The following is a 24226-nucleotide window of genomic DNA, read 5'->3' as shown; positions in this document are numbered from 1 at the left end:
AAGAGATTTCAAACCATCAATGGTACCTAAAGATGCACTTCAATGTTTGGAGGAGATATTTAGAAATACTTGAGACATGAAAAAAAATAGTAAGGGTAATCAACAGAGTTTTTGGCCATGGGGATAAAGAGGTAGGAATAATGATAATAAAAAGCTTAAGTGAACCTGATCTAACATTATTACCATTTGGATTAGTGAACTCATTTAACATTGTTGATAAATAAAACTTGTTAGTTTGTCACTAAACAGAAAAATAAATAAACCAAACCAAATTAGGCTTAACATGTCCTATCAGATAGGTACTCTACCCACAAAACATCAAATTTCTGAAACAAAGTCATGTTCCTAACACATACATAATGAATCATATGTACAAGATCCAGGACTACTCTTGAAAATGAAATAAAACACAAGGAGCAAACTTCTCATGAAAAAAAGTGTTTAATTAAAACAAAAAACATTCATCTTATGTGAATTAAGACATTATGAACATTTCTACTCAAATTAAGTTTCTCTAAAGAGTGATTCAAAACCAAATTACTCCAATCTAGAGAATGAAAGCAGCCTTTAATACACACACAGACTATGTGACTTTATTGAAATACAGTAAAGGAAAAGAAGGGGAAAAAGAAAAGTCACAGATGTCTAAGTGCTCAAGTTGGGATCCTCTTTATGAACCTAGAACAAAATCACATCTAGAAGCAGCAGTTACCTAGTCAGCTCCATTTATAAAAAGCAGATAAAAAAACCTGTTAACATTCATTTCCTCAAGTGGTATTACAGAAGATACTCTTAGGTGGTATATATGGAGTAATACCGTACACCACACTGTCAGAAAGTAATTTCCTTTTCCATTTTGATTTTTTGGTTATACAGAGAAGTAAGTAGTCTTTATGTCTTTAATATATGTCAACATTTTCTAGCTTTCTTCATTAACAGAGAAAGCAAGCCACATGTTAACATATAGTAGCTAGCTAGAATTTAATCTTTTAAATTATTGTTTTCAGTTTATTTATGGGATTTAACTGTTTTGACAAGTAATACTGGTTTTCCAATTACAGCAACAATGCTCCTTTTAAAAAATACATTTAAACAGATGAGTTGATTTAAATAAAAACATTAAGTTAATCATAGTACAAATAGACAAATGTATACTCTGTGAAACCTGAGAAATGAACTACAAAAAGCTAAACTACTTTACAGTTTCATGACAGAATTAAAATATAAAGATTGGAGTCCATATGGTTTAGAAAACATGATCAGTTAAAATGACAAGATATGAATCTTCACATTCAACAGAAAATCAGAGCAGCTTCATCAACAATGACTTCACTTCTGAAATGACATGTGAAACTAATTTTTTTTATTTATGGGGAGAAGACGACCACAAATTTAATACTGTAATTCACTTTTCCTTTAGAACTTCAACTTACAAACTAACTTCCAAGTCACTTCTTCCCTAAAATATCAACAAAGGTTTGGACCATATCACCAAAGGCAAAAAAAATTTAGTAGGAAAAATACCAATAACCAAGACAGAATGCTGTTGACTACTATCTCCTCTTAAATCCTTCAGTCTCTCACTCTTTCCACAGTAATTCCTCTTTGAGTACACTAAGAGAACTACTTAATTTAGCTGGTTGAATTAGGATACAAAAATTACCAAAATGTAGAATATTCCCATCTGAAATTCATTCAACATAAATAAAGCCAAGAGAAAAAAATTTTTTAAGTTGATAAACATATAAAATATTAAGAGTCCTAAACAAAGAACTATGCCTCTTTATCTCTATAATCAGTTTATTATAATTAAGTAGGAGAATAATGTCAGTTGTATACGGAAGTTGGGCTGCTTCACAAATTATTTTTACTAGACAAAAGGACCTAGTATTTTAATCTTCAGCAAGAAGCTTGGCTACAACACAGGCAGAAGCCCACTGATCTCTCTTCTTAACTGAGAAGCACCACCCCCCCAACCACCACCAAAAAAAGGAGAACCTATGCTCGGGGTTCCCTCCTCAGAGATGTACACCCCTAGCTCCTAGCACACAGCAGGATGCACTCCCTCCTATGCCTGCCTTAGTCCTTCAGTCAGCATTTCCATTCCAATGTCTTTGAGTATTTTTAATCTTCTGAGGAAATCTTCAGACTCTCTAAAACAGCTGTTAAGACTGTTGAATTTATCCCCAAGCTACCAGTTATGGTTTTAATTAGTGCTCTGTTACAAAACTGCATAGATTTTCAGTGATCTGTCCAAACACCGTATTAACCATGAGCTCTATTATTTTTAGTGCTTAGTTTTTCAGAATGAAAAGGTTTTCAGGAATACATGTATCATGTTATAGCAGAAACACCTCCATTGTTACTCTGATGTACCTATAATCCTATCACAACCATAAAATTGTATACACAGCTGTACAGTAAATTAGCTAGTAACATCAAGGCTTACCTGGTCTCTGGCTCACTGGTGGGTTCCCATCAATTCCCGAGAGTATAATGGGTACAGAGCCCAAAGATGAAGTTGGTGTGGTCACCACGGAGGAAGATGCAGCTGTGGTCACCACGACTATGGAGGTGGAGGCAGTGGAAGCAACAGGAAGAGTTATAGTTGGAGATGCTACCAAAGACTTAGGAAAAGCAACCGAAGCCACAGGAGTAGTTATACCAGTCGTTTTGATAAGGTTCACAGTGGCTGTAGACTGGGTAGGTGTTACAGGGGTGCTGGTATTAGTTTCAGAGACCTCAACAACCCCTGCAGTGGGGGCACCAGAAGTAGTTTCTTTAGTTCCCACGTCAGTCATAGGTGTCACAGCAGTAACATTCTCTAAAAACACTTGAGGGGTAGTAGTAGTGACAGCAGCAGTCACAGGGCTGCACACCTGAACTGGCTCAGAAGAAACAACAGGTGTGACGACCATTACTGGAGAAGGTCTTATACTGAACTTCTGTGGCCCTGTTAGGGGTTGGGGTGTGCTAACTCCAGGTATCTTCTGCTGCAGGGCTCCAACTTTACTCATCACAAACTGTGTGAACACACCACCAGGAGAGGGTCGAGCCGCTGCAAATAAAAATTTGCAGGTCAAAAACCTTCAGTTCTCATATTTTATCCTCTTAGTGACTGTGTTTATCAATATTTATTGTGCACCACTGGGTCAGTTTCTTAGAGGTACTACCTACCTGCATTATACATGCCAATTTCCACCCACAGAAATCAAACACTTCCCTCAACCAAAATCAAACCTTTATAATTCTAACAAGAAAGGGATTAAAATTGGGTGTTCCTACTAAAATTCTTTTAGCTATACAATATAGCCAAATTGTCAGGTCACCAAAAAGACAATAAACCAACACATAATTTTATCATCTAAAAGAAATGAAGAAAGTAAGAAGGTAATACTTATCCTATTTCTAATTTTAAAAGTTGTTACCACCACTTTCCCCTGTCCCAGCACTGCCACCTCTTTATTGCTATCCTCTCAGAAGACAGTTAAGTTTTCCACATTCCTGAAGTATGTATTTTTCAAAAGAAGGCATGATGGACTTAAAATCACCAGTTAAAGATACTTTTTTAAAAAGAGGCAAAATGGGTTCTTTTTAAAGCATACAATGCCTATCCCTCATCTTCACACCACTCCAGCATTCAGCTGGAGATTTCAATTTCCTAATAGACAAATAAGAATACAATAATTCACACTTTTACTTAATATTCCCAAAAAGATTTGAAACAACAAAAAGAGGAATTCACTAAACCAGTTGTGTATGATCTCAATGCTAAAATATAAATGCTTCCAGGCAGGTAATTTATGACAGACTTTAGCGTTGAGATGTTAAACAAAAGAGGTTTTCATTTACAAAACAGGGATGAAGAGAATAAAGCAATGTTTCAAAAAGAATGTTTTGTTTTATAAGAGCCTTCTATGCTAAGCCTATACTAACTCAATCCACCTTGGTTTCACAAGTTCAAGGAATATACATAAGACTGGTACCAAAAATATCAATCCTCACAGGAGAAATATTCAATTAGGGAAAGAACTGAAGAATATGTCTTCCCTTTTTGAAAACAAAATTTTAAATCTAAATATTTTCTCCATTAATAAAACCTGTTTAAAAGTTTGAGAAATAGCTAAAGCTAACTAGAGTTCAATTCATCTAATACTATAGGTAATTAGAGGAGTCCCCCTACCCTCCACTCCCCTCAAAATCTGGCAAGACAGCAAGAATAATGCCAAATTCAGCATTTCTCTAAGTTTTACAACCTCCATACCTGTATTCACAGGCCCAGCACCAGACCATGGACTTTGGGAAGCCAACACATATATATAACCCAACTTACCAATTGGTCTTTTTGCCGGGACAAATGCCTTCAGATTCTTCCCAGGGCGATTTGTTGTTGTGCCAGAAGAAGATGCCATTTTGGAATTGGATGTTGAAGGCAACAGGGTACGTGGTTTCCTGGATGCAGCCACCTTGGCATTGGATGCTACCTTGGAGATGACAGTACTGAGGGTTGAGAGGTCCAGGACTGAGGGTCGCAACCTGCCTGTGATATAAGCAGCTAGCCTATTGGCTGGATGCAATGCCCCCATCTGTCCCAATAGCAACTTAGCCTGCGGGTAACTCTTACCATTAACCTGAAACAAGTGGCAAAGAGAAATTCTGTAAAGATAAAATTCTCTTGCTAACTCATCTCCCTTGACAGGGGTTTCATTTTTACAAGGTTTAAAAGTCTATTTTTCAGATTTAAAGGGAAAAAGAAATGGACTTTTTCCACTTAGTATAATCTGAGTAATCAGGAGGTGAAAAAAAATGCTGTCATCTGATATTCTGAACTAATCTCATCTCCTTCATTTTAGTAGTTTGGAAAGAGTATCTCAGAAACTCATATCTGCATTCTGGATATGTGAAAGATACACAGTCAAATCTAAGGAATCATCCAATTGTTTTACTTGTCAATAAGCAATTCTAGTTAAACTATTAACAATCATCAGCAAAAAGTGTGTTCCACAGAATCTCTCTGACAAGACCAGAGATACATTTTGAAGCCCTCTCACAAGGATCCTTTCCAGCATCCTTCATATTTGAAAAATATATAGTGGGTCTACTTTAAATTATAAGAAGCCATGGTTACAATAACCTAAGCCACAAGGTCACCTCAGTTTTAAAAAAAATCACTTCTGAAGATAATGTCTTCATCTCTTAGACAAAACTTGGGCTCAAGATAAATGCTAGCAGAAATTCATTTTAATTTTACAAAGAGTCAACTGTCAGAAGAAAGCGATGAGGTAAAAAATTTTCCCCACTGCCTAAATTGTAAGACTGCCCATTATTCACAGCAGAATACTTTTTTTAAAAAAGGAAAATCTCCAAAGTTTCTTACCCACAGTCTCTAAGTCTTACTTCTGGGTGATTAAATAAGACATCCTTTTCTGTCCCTCCTTTCCATTATTTAAAAGGGGAAGAGAGAGCATGGAGTGAGGTAGAGAAACTCCTACTCTAACAGGGAACTGGCAAGGAGAATAGCTACAGCAAGACACTCTCTTCAATGACAAAACCAAATTACTCTTTGTTACTTAAGTAAAATTGTGATTATTCCCAAACAGATCATGAATATCTTTGCCTCACATTAGGTACAAAGAATATGATCTCATCATCCTAAAGTATGGATACTCCTATCTGCTCCTTTGAGACTTGCCCTTAAAGATTATTCAGCAGCTTCCCCAAAGCCTAAAATTACAGTGTTTGCTTAAGTGCAAGTTCCATTTTATCATGACTTGCTAAGTCATAGACAGGAGAGGAGACCATAAAATGTCTATGCCTATATCCAGGGAGGGAGTCTAGTCTTATTAGAAATGATCTCAGGTAAGCCTCTGTTCTCATACTAATCAATAAATGAAAGAAGAAAACATTTTTCTCTCCTCACTTAGAATTTAAGAAATATCAGGGGAAGCAGTTACATAGCACCACCAAAAGTAAACTATAATAAAAAGTTTTACTTAAGCATATCATCACATTATCAATGGAACTGTTCTTAGTTCAGAGAAGCAGTCAAGCTAGTCAATTAACCTTAGCAATAATGGCAGACACTTCCACACGTATCATTATTCTGATATAAGAGTATATTTAAAATCACTGAGCAAGAAGAGAAATCCTTTTTTTGACTATGATTACATTTTAATTCGAACTTCTCTTTCTAAAGATTTTGTAGATGCCCATGTGACTAACATGACCTGCCTGAATTACTGAACAGCAAAGATAAAGCTATTTGTCACACACCATTTTAATGACAAAAATAAAGAAAAACGTAATTAAGTACATTGTGACTCAATTTTTTAAATTTTATGTATTTCAATAACCTTACAAAATTAAAATTTTTTCCAAGTCTCCAAACATACATTAATGCTTATATTAAAATCAGTTTCACCTTGTTTTGTTCTGAAAGCTGTCTGCTAATAATAATTCCTAGAACTAGACTCAGTCCCTTACTATCCTTGCTTGGTTGTCAAAGTTATCCTAGAGACCAGGCAATAAAGCTTAAGATGAACAACTTTCTAGGAAGACTAGAAAAAAAATTGTAAGCTAATACAGGGCTCTACATTTGTTTGTCAATTTGCTAAAAATTCTCTCTAGGTATGTATCTAACCTAGGCCTATTACAAAACGAGAACGATTTTGTCACCCAGTTCCCAGGAAATGTCAAGATAATGACATAAGGCCCACAAAGGGCTATGAAAAATCAAAATGTTCCCTAAGTATAAAAAGGTGCTACATCCAGATTAAAGATAATCCTCACCTGGATAAGCCCAGATGTGCTTGAACTGGGTTTACGTTTATAGGCCACAAGCTTTCCTGCAGGAGAAAGCCCTGCATAAAAGGGCAGACCTTTGCCTCCATGTAATCTCTCCCTCACTGAATCGAGGGCATCTGTCTGCACAGGAGAGATATCATCCATTTTCCCAGGGGATAATGGACCATCAGGAGTCTCTGATCCAGATTTCTCAGCCATATCATCTTGGTCTTGACATGATGGCATAGAGATTTTCACACGAGAAGAATAAACAGGAGGGTTCTTCTCACCCCGGCTCTTTCGCTGAGAAGCCAACTCAATGATGAAGCTGCCCACCTTAAGAGACTGTGGCATGTTGCTATTGATGTGTTGAGACAAGATGCTCAAAATCTTGTTCCGATCTTCCTCCCAGTTACAGTCGGAGATAATTTCTATTAGTTTGGTGGGACCACCAGGTGACCTCTGATGCACATAGGAGGTAGAAGAGGATTCCCCTTCATTGCAGGAAGACTTCCAGCTCTTTTCTGATAAGGAATTGAAAGATATTTCTGCATCACAGCATTTGTACTGAACTTTAGAAGATCTTTATTTTCCCTGGGTTCTCAGAAAAGTACCAGAGGCATAGAAATTCATCAGAGGCTATGTCCCATTCCCATGTACTTTCAGTGGTAATTTAACATTCACAATATGGGTATTTTCCAGGAAAAAGAAAGACTCCAGAGAATCAGCCTACAACAATCTTCACTATCCTGCTAACTGGGTTCTGTAAAAAAAAAAGGAGTCCCACACCTTAAGACTGCCCTGAAAAACCACAACTATTACTTAAGAAAGTGTTATTTTGCAAACAAAGCATGACCTATTACAAGGTTGATTATTTGGTATAGTTTGTGTTCTTCTATTCATACAGGCAGAGCAAGATACTTCCAAGATGTTTTGTAACATGTGATGGATAGAGTCAATCCTAAAGAACAGCAAGAGAGTGAGTGCTCTGGTTTAAGAAAAAAGTACACTCTACCTCTAGTTTCTACTGAAAATACTTCTGAATTACTTCTCTACCTCTAGACAGGATTTCTCCCCTTCTAAATTATACACAGATCACTCAACGTACCATGTATTTTTATTCATGGCAGCATGTTAATTATATGTGTGTCTCCCTGGACACCTAGATTTCTACACAGAGTCTCCAACCAATCTGCTACAATTACAGATATGTCAGAATGCAGATCCCCTCAGACTACAGGGTGGTCCTGCTCTCAGGCAGCTTCCCTTCCATACCAGCAACCTCCTCCACTTACCTCAGTGTGCCATAGAAACATCACTTTTTGTGTGTAATATGCCATTAAAAAAAAAAAAAAGTTGGGAAGCACTGTTGCTTAAGTGTTTGAAGTCTTAAGAAGCAAAAACAAAACCAAATAGGTAACTTCCTAGATACTATTGCTCCTCACAGTAATTCTCATCACAGTAATTCTGACAGAAGCCTCTGCAAGAAAATCAGTGATATTCCTTCCTTTCTTCCTCTGCTTTTCTCCAATAGAGGCAGCTACTGAGAACTTGAGGGAAAATTTCAATAGCTAATGATGCCAGTATTGCTAAGGTTTACAAAGAGGTTTAAAAAAGAAAATCACCTCATGTAAATGTCTCTCGCAACAATGTACCATATCAATGTGAATGATTTATATTTCTCAGAATAGGAATAATAAACAGAACATATAATAGGAAAGGATATTTATCTCTATTTTTAGCACAAGCTAAAAACAGGTTATGTAGACATAGCCTGGATTGGTAGCTTTTGTTTCCCTCCATAATTACTATCAAATGGTAAGATCTAGTTTTCATTCTGACCTTGTGATTTATCAGAATCATCCTCCAGGTCACAGGTGATTGGTTTCAAGGGCTGTTGTTCAGAATCAAGCTCCTGAAGGGAATACACAGAAATACTTCAACATATATTTAATACCAATAGAGAGTAGGACATAGGCAATAAATCTGTCAAAGAAGCCTGGAACAGTAGAAAGATTAAAATGGAACAGCTTCACATCTACATGCTCAGCTGCCATTACTACAGTATTATACGACCCTTGGAGAAAACAAGTCGGCTTGCTCTCTGATGCCCTTGATAGTGACTGAGTTACCAAGAAAAGAATTTACACTGGACTTTACAGTGTATTCTAGTAAAGAAGGAGAACTATCTGATGTTTAATGGAAAAAGCTTCAGTTATTTAGAAAATTCACCGATGTAGAAAGATGCAAATCCTAATAATTACATATATATGATATAATTAAAACTAGAAATGTTTAACCTTTTAAAATTACACTGGCATCAGAAAGAATAATACTTTTAATAACCTAACCCTAAGGGGCTGTTCTCTAGAATAGGTACTCACAGAAACAGATAAATTTATATCCATCTCATGTAAACCTTGACTGTCTGCAAAGAATTATTCTGACAGTAATAAAAATCTAATACCAGCAACAGGGAATTGGAAGTTAAAAACAGAAATTGTGCAGTAAGTAACTCACCTTTGCACTACAGTTCTCAGGACTAGAATGACATGAGCTCTGATGCTGAAATGATGGAGATGGTAGTGGTGACGTTTGTCTCCGTTCCTCCTTTTTTCGTTCATATACTCGAACTCGGGCACAAGTCATCATACTTTCAAAGTACAAATAGACTGGATCCTTATCTTCTTCCCGAATCTGTAAATTTCACACAACAAAACATTCCATGCATAGGGGAAAAGAGGCTCCTAGACTTCAAAAGGAAAAGTATGTTTAATCTTTGTTTCTATTACAACACTTGAAACCTTTAAATGCAAACTTTGAAGTTAGGAGTACAGTTCATATGTACATCAGGGCAGTCAGAAAGGATCTGGTTCCACATCAATAACCTTCAGATCACACAGAGTGGTGCTTCTCAAATTATGTGGATGGAGGATGTATTTCTTAATTGCTGGTCCAACATAGAGCAATATTTTTATAAAACACAGTAAAATAAATTTCTAGAAAAACAAAACATACAACACAAGCCCAAGTTGTTTTGGTATTAGATTTAATAGATATAAAATTATTCTATCAACTTGCTTTAAAAGTTTCCAAATATTTACTCTCATTTTCCCTACTTATTACTTCACAGCCTGGTAATGAATAGTTTTGGATCAGCACTGGTAGAGAGGGAATACACAGAAATGCACTGAAGAGCATTATACTAAAGGATCTTTCTTCAATTTAATGGACTGGGAAGACTGAAATGGATTTAATAATAAGAAATGCTTAAGCTTTTGATACAACAGATCCATCAGCTCTTTTACCTATCAGTCTTCACAAAGTGATCGGTTATTTTAAATATCAACGGTTATTTTAAATCTTGAACTTTACTGTTATTATTGTATACAAAGAAATTTTTGATTTAAAAATATGACAATTACTTTTTAAAGCTTTTTCTTAGTGCTTTTATATACTAATACTATGTACTACACCTCAATTACTCAATAGTCTACACTACAGGAATAAAAGTATCTTTAAAAGACTTCTTCAAGTTACACGTTTAAAAAAACTTCTTTATATGATCCTACTGAAGAGAGATTTGGCTGTCTTTAAGAGAATTACTTCTGCTCACCTCTACTTTTATGACATTTTTTTCAAGTGCCCACAACTATAAACTGATTAAAATTAGAAAGGGTGATGGCTTACAGACATATTATCTGAAAGCAAAATGATTCAAAGAATGTAAACCAAAACTCTGGTTGAAACCCATCACCTTCACAAATGATTTTTGTAACTTGCGATAAAAAATAAAAAGTCCAGACTTACCACAGGATTGGGTTTGGGAGTATATGCCCGTGCAGGTTTAATTCCAGTGAGCAGTCTGCCCTTCACAGTAGATAAAACTTCCGGCTGAGGCAACAACAATGGTTTCATAGGCTCAATAACAGAAGGTGTTGGGATATAAACTGGCTCTGGATCTACTTCACCTTCTACTTTCACCCATAATGGGTATTGTCGAACAGGCTGTTCAGGCTCTGTTTCACATATAGCTTAAATAAAAGGAGAAGATTTTAGTACAAGAAATAAGTTCACTGACGCCAATGCCAAAACAAAAAAACAGAATATGCTCTCCCTCATAAAAAGCACGAACTCATTACAACAATCAAACAGATGCTCCCTAAAAATCTTCAGCTGCCTTCATGCACCTTCATTTATTAATCTAATCAAGTATTTGCTCAATATTATGTATCAGATACTGTTTTAGGCACTACAGATAAAACAAAGTTCTTGCTCTCATAGACCCAGCAGGGGAAAACAAAGTTCAAAATATATATTATCAACTAAGTGCTAAGCAGAAAAATATAGCAAGGTAAGGAATGAAGAATTAACAGGAGATGCTAATTGTATTTAACATGGTCAGAAAAGGCCTTCTCTGTTATCCTGGAAAGATAATCATTCTACACTACACTTCAATTTTACAATTAACAACAAGTATCTTTTAAAACTTATTTAAGCACTTAGTATGTTTTAACTTGTCACAATAGTCCCTGAGGTTTAGTTTTTCTATTTTGCAGAAGCTGACATTCAAGGGAGTCTAACAGTAAGAGGCAGACCCAGGATCAAAACTGTTGCCTTCTATAAAAAATAAATCTTTTTAAATTTTAGTATAGTTGATATACAATATTATACTGATTTCAAGTATACAACATAGTGATTCAACAGTTACCTACATTATTAAATCTCACCCCAACTAGTGTGTTACTATCAACGTAGAAAGATATTACAGTATTACTGACTATATTCTCTCTTGTACTTTCATCTCAACTAATTTATAATTGGGATTTTGTGTTCTTTATCTCCTTCACCTTTTTCACCCACCCACCCCAATAACTGTGGCCTTCTGATGACAAACTGTATGTATTCAAAAGGTAGCCTGATCTCAGCACAAAAGCAAAAATATATCAACAGAAAAGCAATAAAACCCAACTATCATACTATCAGGAAGTTCTACACAAAGGAAAACAGGCACTGATTACTTAGCCAAATTAAATGAAGGATCTAAGTTAAGAGGCTGCTGGCTTCATTCTTTTAGTGAAGTGCCCATTCTCACAAAGAAGACAGCTACAGAGAAGCATTCTATCCTGCATTTTAATGACCAGTCCTCAGACAGATGTCGTTGGTTCTAAGCCAAAAGTCCAACATCTTTGCCTGAAGTCACATAAAATGAGATTGAGCAGCATTCACACTTAATTTAAATATTTCAGTTAATCTCTCATAACAAAGCAGAATCCAAACTACTACCTGATTGCATAAGTATATTTGCTCTGAACATGAAGACCCCACTAGCAAAGAACAAGTTCATCTAAAGGGCTCCTATGGCTTAACATCATTCAGAACATAACCACGAAATGTTGAAAAGGCTTCAAGATTAAAAATAGGGTGGAAAAAACCTTCAGAGCTAGAAACTGATTGAGCCAATACTAAGCTAGATAGCAGTTTGTTATCCAACTTTTATAATCTAGCTCATTTATCACATAATTCACAAAGGCTTCTATGACCCCAGTAGTCATTCATGTATATAAATGTTTATTATCTATCAGGGTTTGCAGATAAAGTAATGCACAAAACTAACAAAAATCCTTTCCTTCATAGAGCTTCCATTTAAGTCGGGAGGAAGAGGGTGAGACATGCAATTAAACAAGGAAAATATGTGTTTGTAATAAATGCTTATTAGGACAAAAAACCACAGAGAATGGAAATAAGTAGTATGCACGGTGAGTGTCTGAATATGTATTTTGATGGGGGAGTATTGCAATTTTAAAAGGGGTAACCAGGGATGCCTTCATAATGAAGGTGGTACTTACAGATGCTCTACCATTTGGTAAAAATTTTATTGTCTAGTGTTGCAAATTATTTCATGCATATATTAATTTTATTACAAAAATAAAAATGCTTCCAGGGTAAGCACTGTTGTCCCTGACCTTTCAATCATCTTTCAAGGATTTTCTAAGCCTCCATAAACTAAGGATTATACTATGCAAAGGTCCTTTTTCATCTTTTTCTTCTGAAAGTAATAGCTACAAAATACATATGATTGTACTTGAGAAGAAAATCTCTTAAAATATTTTAAGACATCTTAATCCCTCATAGGGAATCAATGGCAATTCTAAAAGTTTTAACTGTGGATAAATGGAAAACTGGTGGTTCCAGTAAATAGAAGAATTCATAAAAGAAGTTGATTACAAAGGGTAGAGTTCAGTTGTTTAGGACACATAAGACTGAAATGAGAGCAACATCATGAAATAGGGTAATCAATAAAAGTCAGAACTGCCACTGGCAAACACATCTGAAACTATGAAAATAGACTCTTCACAGAGGCAAGATAGACGAACTGCTTGAACCTCATTAGTCTGCTTTCCACTTAATGCCTTTAAACAGCCTGGGATCAAGATAGAGCACTTCTTTGTCCCCCTTTATAATACTACAGATCTTCCTGCCCTCAACCTGAAAACCAGAAAAAAGGAGATAGCAAAGGCAGGATTAAGGGGACAGAGTAGCATATAGTCACAGAAGCCAAGAACAGAAACCTGTTTCAAGAAAGTAACAGTACCCCCTTATTTGAATTCAAATACCTCCTAATATATTACCTAATAATACTTTTAATATATATTACCTCACCAAGGTCTCCTAGAATTGTCACTCTGTCTTCTTGGCTCTCAATAAGCTTTTTGTTCATGACACTTTAACCATTATGGCACTTTCATTACCGTGGCACTTAATATTATAATAAATACGTATCTATATGCTTACCACATACCTGTTTCATAAAATTGACAGTAACCTTTTAGAGATGGACTTCATTTTAATTGTCTGTATCTTACCTCCTCACACTCTTAGCAGTGTCCACATTAGTAGCTCCATAAATGGACATAGAAATCCCAGAAAACTGCTATGCTAGTGATACTATATTCCTCTCCCTCCCATTTTTGTAAGCATTTTAAATGCTTTTATTGTGAAATGTAATGCCCATAAAGTGAAAAAACAATGTATATACAGTTTAATACATTTTAATAAGTATATACACATGTATACACAATGTAGGTCAATAGAGTACTGCCATCAATGCTCTGTCAGTCATAATCCCTTCCCTCAACAGAATCACTTAAATATAGTCACCTATCCTGCTTTCCCTTTTTTAACACCAAAGTACACACCCCTAAACATCACAGCTTAATTTTGCCTGCTTTTGAAATTTATGTAAATGTAACCATAGAGATGTATCCTTTTGCCTAGCTTTTCCTTTCACTCAACATTCATTTGTAAAATGCATCTGTGCTATTGCACATACCTATAATTCATTGATTTTTACTGTGGTATACTACTCCACTGATTATTTATACTATTGCATGTTCGTTCTACTATTATGACTAGGGTTGTTTTCAGGTTTTAGGTACTATAAAACATCGTGGCAAAAACATTCCTGTACAATGCCTTTCTACTGATTACTTTGAAATCAAACTACTAGATGAAGGATATGAATAATCAACTTTAGTAGATAATGCCAAACTATTTTCCAAAGTGGTTATACCAATTAACATTCCCATCACAAGTATATGAGAGTTCCTATTTATCAAAAGTTGATATTATCAGAGGATTTTAATTATGAACGTTCTAGCAGGCTTGTGGTGGAATTTAGCTGTGGATTTCATTTGCATTTCCCTGATTATGAATGAGATGCTCAACAACCCACTTTATGAAGTGCCTCTAAAAGTCTTGTTCATTTTTTGAGGAACTGTTTAATTCTGATTAGACATCTTTATATATTCTAGATAAAGGTTCTTACTAGATATTAAAAATATTCTCTCACTGTAGCTTGTATTTTCACTCAGTATCTTAAAACACCTGAATTTCTCACTTTTTAACTAATCAAATGTATTAATCTTCACTCTAAGGATTGGTATTTTCTTCTGCCACACTTAAGAAATTTTTTCCTAATAAGAAACCATATGTATATAGTCTTCTATAACCTCTAGAAGTTGCATTGTTTAGTTTTTCACAGTAAGGCCTATAATCTACATAAAAATTATTTCTATGTATGGTATAGGAATAAGTATTTTCAGTTTTTCCCATAGGGATATTAAATGATTCTACCACCATCTATTGCAAAGATGATCCTTTCTTTATTCCTCTGCCATTTTGTCAAATCAAGTATCCATGTATGTTTCAATCTACTGTAGCTTTTCTAGGCTCTTCTACTGATCTATTCACTTTTTACTCAAGCCACTTATCACACTGTCTTAAACGTGACAGTAGTTTAAGTTTTGACATCCAACAGAACAAGTCCTCCCACCCTGTCATTGTTCAAGATTACCCTGGGTATTTCTACCTTTGCACAGGTCCTTGACATATCCATATAAATGTTAGAATCAGCCTTCTAAGTTTCACATAAAAAACTGTGAAGATTTTTATTAGGATTCTAATGAAATTACAGATGAAAATGAGATGTCACATCTTTACAACATTCAGTTTCGCTTGCTAACAGTTTTTGTAAAAATCAAGAAGGGACATTCAAAGAGGATTCTGGGAAGATGAGAGAATAGGTAGCACCAGGAAATCAGTCTTCCTGTATGAACAACTGTACTGGCAGAATCTGTCTGATGTTACCATTTTGCAACTCAGGAGTCCTTGAAAACTTACAACTTCCAGAGTAAGACCTGAACAGTAAACTGTCCTAAATCATGGTCAACTTCAGGTCTCAGCACACCAACAGCTACTTATTCAGCACCTACCAGCCACAGGGAAGGCAGCTGTGCATGTACTCCTGAAGCAGACTGCACAGGGCTACAGGAGCCAGGGTGGGCAAAAAAGGCCCATCTTCCAAATACTAAGGGTCTCTGCTCTGGTTGCTGTTTCTAATCACAGAGGTGCACAAGAGGGAGCTAGCCATTTTTGTTGCACCACCTGTCATTAAGTGGCTTAGCACTCTGTCTTAAGTGGCTTCCAGAGGACTTAAAGGGTCAGCACCTTTTTTTTCCCTTTCAGGAGCTAGCATTTAAAGACTAGAACATTCAAAAACAACTCCACATACAAGAAAAACTAGAAAAGTGACTATGCATGCCCAAGAAAAGGCTCCAAGAAAACCTTACACCTCAGATCAATCCCTAGCACAGCCTGAAACAATAAAAAACAAAAGCAAACAAATCCTAGGGAATGATTTCCAGAGTTACCACATCAGATTAAATGTTCAGTGTTCCACAAAATATCTCAAGGCATATAAAGAAACAGTAAATTATAGCTCATTCAAAGGGAAGAAATAAATCAACAAAAACTCTCTAAAAAGGACCTAATGGCAAATATACCAGGCAAAGAATTTAAAACTGTTTTAAAGATGCTCAAAAAAATGAAGATATGAAGAAAGTAAAAAAAAAAAAAAAATGATGTGTGAACAAAATGGAAGTATCAATAAACAGAAAATCTGAAAAGAAACCAAAAAGATAACCTGGAGCTGAAAAGCACATTAACTGAAATGAAAAATCCACTAGAGGGATTCAAAGGCAGATCTGAATAAAGAGAGGAAAGAAACAGTGAACTTGAAGATAGGACAACAGAAATTATGGGGTCTGAGGAACAGAAATAAAAAAGAAGAAAAGCAAAGAGAGCCTAAGGAACCTGTGGCACACCTTCAGGCAGACCAACATATGCATCATAGGAGTTACAGAAAGAGAAAGAGAATATCTGAAGAAATAATAAATCATGGCTAAAACATCCCAAATTTGAGAAAAGACAGGAATATAAACATCCAAGCTCAACAAACATGACATGAAATTAACACAGAGACCACACTGTGATACAATATATCAAACTTTCACAAGAGAAAGACAAAAAGAATTCTGAAAGCAGCAAGAGAGAGATGAATCATTACACACAAGGGATCCTCAATAAAAGTGCAAACAGATTACTCATCAGAAACTCGGAAACCAGGAGACAGTGGCTTATATATTCAAACCAATAAAAGAAAAAACTATCAATCAAGAATCTGGTAAAACTGTCCTTTAAGAGTGAGGGAGAAATTAATAAATTCCCAGAAAAAAAGAAAGCTGAGGGAGTTTATGACTACTTAACCTGCCTACAAGAAATGCTCAAGAGAGTTCTGCAAGGTGAAATGAAAGGACACAAACATAACTCAAAGCCATATAGGAAAAAAAAAAGATCTCACTAAATGTAAACACATGGGCAACTCTAGAGGCTAGTATTATTTCTTTATTATTATTAAGGTATCATTGATATACAATCTTATGAAGGTTTCACATGAGCAACATTGTGGTTACTGCATTTACCCATATTACCAAGTCCCCCCGACACATCCCACTTCAGTCACTGTCCATCAATGTAGTAAGATGCTATAGAGTCACTATCTGTCTTCTCCGTGCTATACTGTAAAGCCTAGTATTACTATAACAATGTTAGTGTGAAAACAAGTATTACTCTTAACTTTGATAACTAAATTGTTTTCCACCTAATTTTAGAGACAAATGCATTTTTTAAAATTTTAGTTTACAGTTTGGGGCCCATTATGTACAACAAACAAACCAATACTGTGACATCAACAACTGGAAAGGATTGTGAAGAAGAGTTTTAATATGTTACTGAAGTTAAGCTGTTATAAATTCAAATTAGGGTGTTGTATCTTTAGGATATTAAATGTAATACCTATGGTAACCACAAGGAAAACAAATATAGAATACACATAAAAGGAAATGACAAAGAATTTAAACACTTCACTACAAAATATCAACTGAACACAAAAAAACAGTAATATGAACACTAAACACCGAAGGAGGAAATGGGGGGAGGGCCTATAAAGCATATAGAAAACAAATAGCACAATTGACAGAAGTAAATTCCTTTCTAAGAGTAATTATTTTAAATGTAAATGGATTAAATTCTCCCATCCAAAAACAGGTTTGGCAGAACTGTTTTAAGGAAACAAACAAAAAAAAAGATCCAACATGTCTACAAGAAACTCACTTGAAATCTAAAAACACAAGTAGGTTGCAAGTGAAAGGATGGTAAAAGATATTCCATGCAATCAATAACCAGAAGAGAATGGAGGGGGGGGCCTATATTAATACCAGACAAAGTGAACATTAAATCAAAAAAGGCTGCAGGAGACAAGGAAGGATATATATTAATAAAGGTTCAGTACATCCAGAAGAACTTATAAGTATTTACACACCTAATGACAGACCATCAAGATTTATGAAGCAAAACCCACAAAACTGAAGGGAGAAATATACAGTTCTACAGTAATTTGAGACTTCAATATTCCACTCTCAATAATGGACAGAACAACCAGGCATAAGTAAAGAAATAGAGGACTTAAGAAACAATAAAACAACTACCTCTAAAAGGCACATACAGAACACTCTACCCAACAATAATAGAATACATATTCTTCTCAGGGGCACATGGGATATTTTTCAAGGTAGATCATACATTAGGCCACAAATTAAGTCTCAAAAGATTTAAAAAGATAGACACCATACATATTATCTTCTCTGCATCACAGAATAAAGTTAGAAATCAGTAAAAGAAAAACTGGAAAAAATCACAAAATTCTGGCAATTAACACAGTTTTGAACAATGGAGCAAAGAAGAAAGCACAAGGTAAATCAGAAGATACTTAAAGACAAATGTAAACAAAATCCTAACACATCAAGCTATGGAAACAGCAAAAGTGTTGCTACAGGGGAAATACATAGCTATAAATGTTTACATTAAAAAACATGAAAGATCTCAAATCAGTAACCTAACTTTACAACTTAAGGAACTAGAAAAAGAACTAAACCCAAAACTAGATAGGAAGCAAATAATAAAGATTAGAGCAGAGATAAACATACAAAATAATAATAAAAAAAGCATGAAATAAAAAGTTGCTTCTTTGAAAAGATCAACAAAATTGACATACAGATGAACTAAGAAAAAAAGAGAGAAGACTCAAATTACTAATATTCACAAATGAAAAGTGTGGATATTACTACCAAGAGAATCTACAGAAAAAAAAAGGATTTTAACAGAGTACCATAAACAACTGTTCACCAACATATCAGACAACATAGATAAAAGGGACAAAAACACAAAACCTATCAAGACTAAATCTTGAATAGTCTGAATAGACCTAAAACTAGTAAGGAATTAAATAAGTAATCAAAAACCTCCCAACAAAGAAAACCCCTGTACTTGAAGGCTTCACTGGTGAATTCTACCAGACATTTAAAGAAGAATATCTATCTTCTCCAACTTTTCCAAAAACCTGAAGAGAAGGGTACATTTCCCAAATCATTCTCTGAGGCCAGCGTTACTGAAACCAAGGCCAAAGACATGACAGAAAACAAAAACTACAAACCCTTGCCTTATGAACACCAATGTAAAACTTAACAAAATACTAATCCATGTAATATGCCACCATCAACAGAATGAAGGGAAAAAAACCACATGATCATCTTTTTCAATTGATAAAAACATTTGACAAAACTCAATACCCTTTTCACTATAAAAACATTCAACTAAGAATACCTCAACAAAAGCAAAGCCATATGTGAAAAAACCACAGCACACATCAAACTCAAGTGGTGAAAGGCTGAAAGCTTTAAGATTAGGAATGGCAAAGATGCCTACTTTTACCACTTGTATTCAACAGTGTACTGGAAGTTCTAGCCAGAGACTCCGGCAAGAAAAAGAAATAAAAAACATCCAAACTGGAAAGGAAGAAGTAAAATTATCCATTTGAAGCTGGTAAGAATTTATATATTGAAAACCCTTAAGAGTCCATACCCACACACAAAACTGAGAATGAATTCAGCAAAGTAGCAGGATATAAAGTCAACACACAAAAATCAGTTGCATTTCCATACATGAACAATAAATAATTTGAAAAGAAAATTACAATAACAATTCTCACAGTAACATCAAAAAGAATAAAATATTAGCAATCAACCAAAGAAGTGAAAGACTGGTACAATTAAAACTATAAAATATTTCTGAAAGAAATTAAAGATAACATAAATAAATGGAAACACATCCCATGCTTATGGACTGGAAGACTTATTATTATTAAAATGTCAATACCACCTGAAGTAATCTACATATTCAATGCAATGCCTATCAAAATCCCAATGCCTTTGTCCTACAGAACTGGAAAAATTCTAAAATTCACCCCAAATAGCCAAATCAATCTTGAAAAATAATAAAACTGGAGGACTCACACTTCCTGATTTTAAAACTTACTACAAAGTTACAATAATCAAAATAGTGTGGTTAATACCATAAGGGCAGACAGACAGACAAATGGAAATATCACAGACGGCCTGGAAATAAACTCTTGCATATATGGCCCAGTAATTTTTGACAAGGGTGCCAAGAACATTCCATGGGGAAAAGGCAGTCTTTCAACAAATGGTGCTGTGAAAACTGGATATGCACATGCAAAGAATGAAGCTGGATCCTTATGAACACCATATACAGAATATTACCTCAAAATGGATCAAGGACCTAAATGTAAGGTCCCTTTTAAAACAAAACTTGTAAAAGAAAACAAGACAAAAGCTTCCTGACATTATATTTAGCCATTATTTCTTGGATAGGACATCTAAGACAGTAGGTGCCAAAAAGAAAATATAGACAAGTTGGGTTTACGAAAATACTAAAATTTTGTGCATCAAAAGACACTAACCACAGAGAAAAAAGGCAATCCATAAAATAGATGAAAATATTTGCAAAACATGTATCTGATAAGGAACTAATATCCAGAATACATGAAGAACTCCAAAACTCCAACAAAAGAAAATAAACAGCCCAATCCAACAATGGGCAAAGGACTTGAACAGGCATTTCTCCAAAGAAGAGATACAAATGGTCACTAAGCACATAAAGGATCAATGTCACTCATCACTAGGGAAACACAAATCAAAACTACAATGAGGTTAACACCTCACACCCATTAGGATGGTTAAGGTAGAAAAAACAATTGTTGGTAAAAATACGGAAAAATTAGAACTGTTGGTAGGATTGTAAAATGGTACAGCTGCTATGGAAAACAGTATGGCAGTTCCTCAAAAAATTAAAAATAGCACCACCACATGATACGGTAGTTTTATTTCTGGGTATGTTTCCAAAAGAATTGAAAGCATGGTCTCAAAAGAGGTAGCTGCACACACACGTTCACAGCAACATTATTCACAAAAACTAAAACAAGGAAGCAAAGTGTCCATCAACAGAGGAAAGGATAAGCAAAATAGTATATACATACAAAGGAATATTATTCAGCCTTAAAAATGAAGAAAATCCTGTAGTATGCTCCAACATGGATGATATCCAAGTACATCAATCATATTAAGTGAAATAAGCCAGTCATAAAAAGACAAACTGATTATGTCCATGGATGTTGATATTCTTATAGTCATCAACATCATTAAGACAGAGAGTAAAATGATGGCTGCCAGGGGCTGAGGGAAGAGTAAAATGAGGAGCTGATTAATGGGTACAAGATGAAGAAAGTTACAGAGATATATGGTGGTGATGACTGCTGCACAACAATGTGAGTATGTTTAATAGCACTGATCTGTACATTTAAAAATGGCTAAGATGGTAAATTTTATGCTAAGTGTATTTCACCACAGCAAAGAAAAAAATTGTTTAAAGGAACAGGTGTTAAGTTTTCATCAACTTTAAGGCATCCACTGAAGCATACATCTCTCCTTTAACCTGTTATTACTACAAACCGGATATTAATACATATCTTAACCAAACTTACAGTGCTCTCATATATTACACTTTAAATATACTTTTTACATATAGATACCTTTACTAATAACAACATACATTTGTCATAAATGATTTAAAACATTAAGAAATTTTAAACCATCTAAATCCTCAACATTCAGATAATCATTATAAAACTTAAGCACTATTTTTTAAAAACACATATATGTACAAATATACCCTGATGAAACTGGGATAGTATGATACATATTATTTTATGACTACCAATTACTCTGGTATGATCCTTCTCCATCTCTTTAAATATTCTACATCATTTTTAATGACTAGTTATGTATCTCTACAAAGGAATACAATAAAGTTAACCCAGACTGTACAATTGTTCTCCATATTTTCAGTTATTAAATGGTCTGCAATAGTCCTCTAAGTAAACTTGTTTTTCCTTTTTTCCTTTTACTAGTTTTAAATTTGGAGTAGAAAACAAACAATGGAATATTACTCAGCAGAAAAATGAAACAAACTCCTGATACTCTTAGCAATATGGATCAATCTCAGATTAGGCTGAATGGGAGCAGCCAGATTCTCCATACTCCGAAAAAAAGTTAACATTTTTTCAATTTATGTAAAAATATGTAAATGCAACCTAATATATAGATCAGTGGTTTCCTATGCAAGGGTTGTGGTGGAGGTTCGAGGTAGAGGAGATGGATGGATTACAAAGAGGTCAATTACAAGGAATCTTGAAGGTAATGGTTGCCTTCACTATTTTCATTATAATGATGTACACCCGTGTACAAGACCTTATGGTGACATATACTTTTATTTGTTAAGTAACTACATAGAAGTGAAATGACTAGACTGTATGGCAGACATACATCTAACATGTTAAGAAACTACTGAATTGTTTTCCAAACCAACTGTACCATTTCATATTACCACCAGCTATATATGAGAGTTCCAGTTGTTCTGTATTTCACTAGCATTTGGAATGGTTAGTGTTCTTCATTTTAGCCACTTAGTGGTATATGACAATATCTCCTTGTGGTTTTAATAAGCATTTCCTTAATGATTACTGATGTGTATTTTCATGTCTTTATCTGCTATTTATTGTATCTGGTAGAGTATCTTTTCACTTATGTCCATTTAAAAAATGTTGACTGCCTTCTTACTGAGTTTTCACTATTCTTGATGAGTTTTAAAAGTTCTTTTTTATTGGACATACAAGTTCTATGTTCGATGTATGTTTTTTAAGTACTTCTAGTCAATAGCTTCTTTTTACTTAACAGGTTCTCTGAAGAGCAAGTTTTTAAGTTAAAATTTTGTTTTATTAATATTTTTACATTTATAATCCATGCTTTTGATGTCATATTTAAGAAATCTTTATGAGCCACAGGTCATAAATGATTCTTCCCTGTATTTTCTTGTGGAACTTTTATACTTTAAGAACTTACATTTAATCTATGACATTAACTCTTAGATTTTGAGTTAATTTTCATATATGGTGTGAAGTAATAGTTGAGGTCCACTTCTGGGGAGAGGAAAGGTGTCTATAGTTATTCTACCGTTCCAGAACCATTTGCTGAAAAGATTGTTTCCTCATTGAACTGCCTTGGATTGTGTCAAGATTAATTGGCTTTGCGTATATGTGTATCAAATTCTGTTCCACTCATCTGAACATCTTACTTTATCCCAAATACTTCACCACTATAGTAAGTTAAAATTAGGTAAGATAAGACTATCAATTATATTCTTCTTTACCAAAGGACTACTCCAAGTCCTTTGCTTCTCCGTATGCATTTCAGAAACAACTTCGACTTTCTACCCAAAAAAGCCTGCTGGTATTTTGGTTGGAATACCATCAAATCTGTAATCCCTTTGTGGAAAAACCTACCTTATCAAAAGAGTCTTCTGACATATGATAATGGTATCTCTTTCCATTTATTTGGGTCTCCTACAAGTGCTCTCAGCCAATGTTTTGTAGTTTTTAGTATACATATTTTTCACAACTTTTGTCAAATTTATTACTAAGTGTCTCATTTCTTTGGATGCTATTTCAAACTATATTTTTTCTTTCTATTTCCACTTGGTCACTGGCATATATGTAAATAGACTGTTTATTGATATTGTATGCAATAACCTCTGTAACCTCACTAAACTTATAGTTCTACTAGCTTTTTTGTAAATTTCTGAGGATTTTCCTATCTACAAATAAAGCAATTTATACTTCTTCCCATTTAATCTGCATGTATGATTTTTCTCATGCCTTACTACACTGGCTAGAACCTCTAGTGTGAAATGACAGATATGGTGAAAGAAAGCATTTGTCCTCATTTCTAACCCATGGGGGAAAGTACACAGCCTCTCACCATTAATACGCTGCTTGCTGAATTTCTCCTAGCTGTTATTTATCAGGTCGATGAAGTTTCTACATATTCCTAGTATGCTAACAATTTTGATCAGAAATGGATTTTGTCAATTTTTAAAAATATCTATTGAAGTGATCAAACAGCATTTTTTAAAAAGTCTGTTATGGTAATCGTGACCCATACAGTATTAAATCAACCCTGCATTCCTGGTGTAATTCCCACTTAGTCATGATGTATTATCCTTTATATTCTTGGATTTTATTTGCTAAAATAAATTCAAAGTAAATTTTCTACGTGTTCATAGAATATGAACG

General features: G+C 34.6%; 1 protein-coding gene across 18 annotated transcripts in view; it reads right to left on the bottom strand.

Moving 5' to 3' along the window:
• MGA (MAX dimerization protein MGA) overlaps nt 1–24226 on the bottom strand; it is a 210131-nt gene that overhangs the window by 17762 nt on the left and 168143 nt on the right. For 10 of the 18 annotated variants that reach the window (XM_073211664.1, XM_037018924.2, XM_017642832.3 and 7 more), the window contains 6 exons: nt 10594–10817; nt 9304–9480; nt 8626–8698; nt 6790–7307; nt 4334–4631; nt 2450–3058 (listed from right to left, as the gene is read on the bottom strand). In XM_073211664.1, the coding sequence (XP_073067765.1) occupies nt 2450–3058; nt 4334–4631; nt 6790–7307; nt 8626–8698; nt 9304–9480; nt 10594–10817 (1899 nt within the window). Of the gene's footprint in view, nt 1–2449; nt 3059–4333; nt 4632–6789; nt 7308–8625; nt 8699–9303; nt 9481–10593; nt 10818–24226 lie in introns of those variants that run through there. The other 8 variants (XM_017642836.3, XM_017642837.3, XM_073211666.1 and 5 more) reach the window with 7 other exon arrangements.

This window comes from Manis javanica, chromosome 8, assembly GCF_040802235.1.
Source record: "Manis javanica isolate MJ-LG chromosome 8, MJ_LKY, whole genome shotgun sequence".
Lineage (NCBI taxonomy): Eukaryota > Metazoa > Chordata > Mammalia > Pholidota > Manidae > Manis > Manis javanica.
Note: the sequence above shows the minus strand (reverse complement) of the source record. Positions and strands in the feature narration are given on the sequence as shown.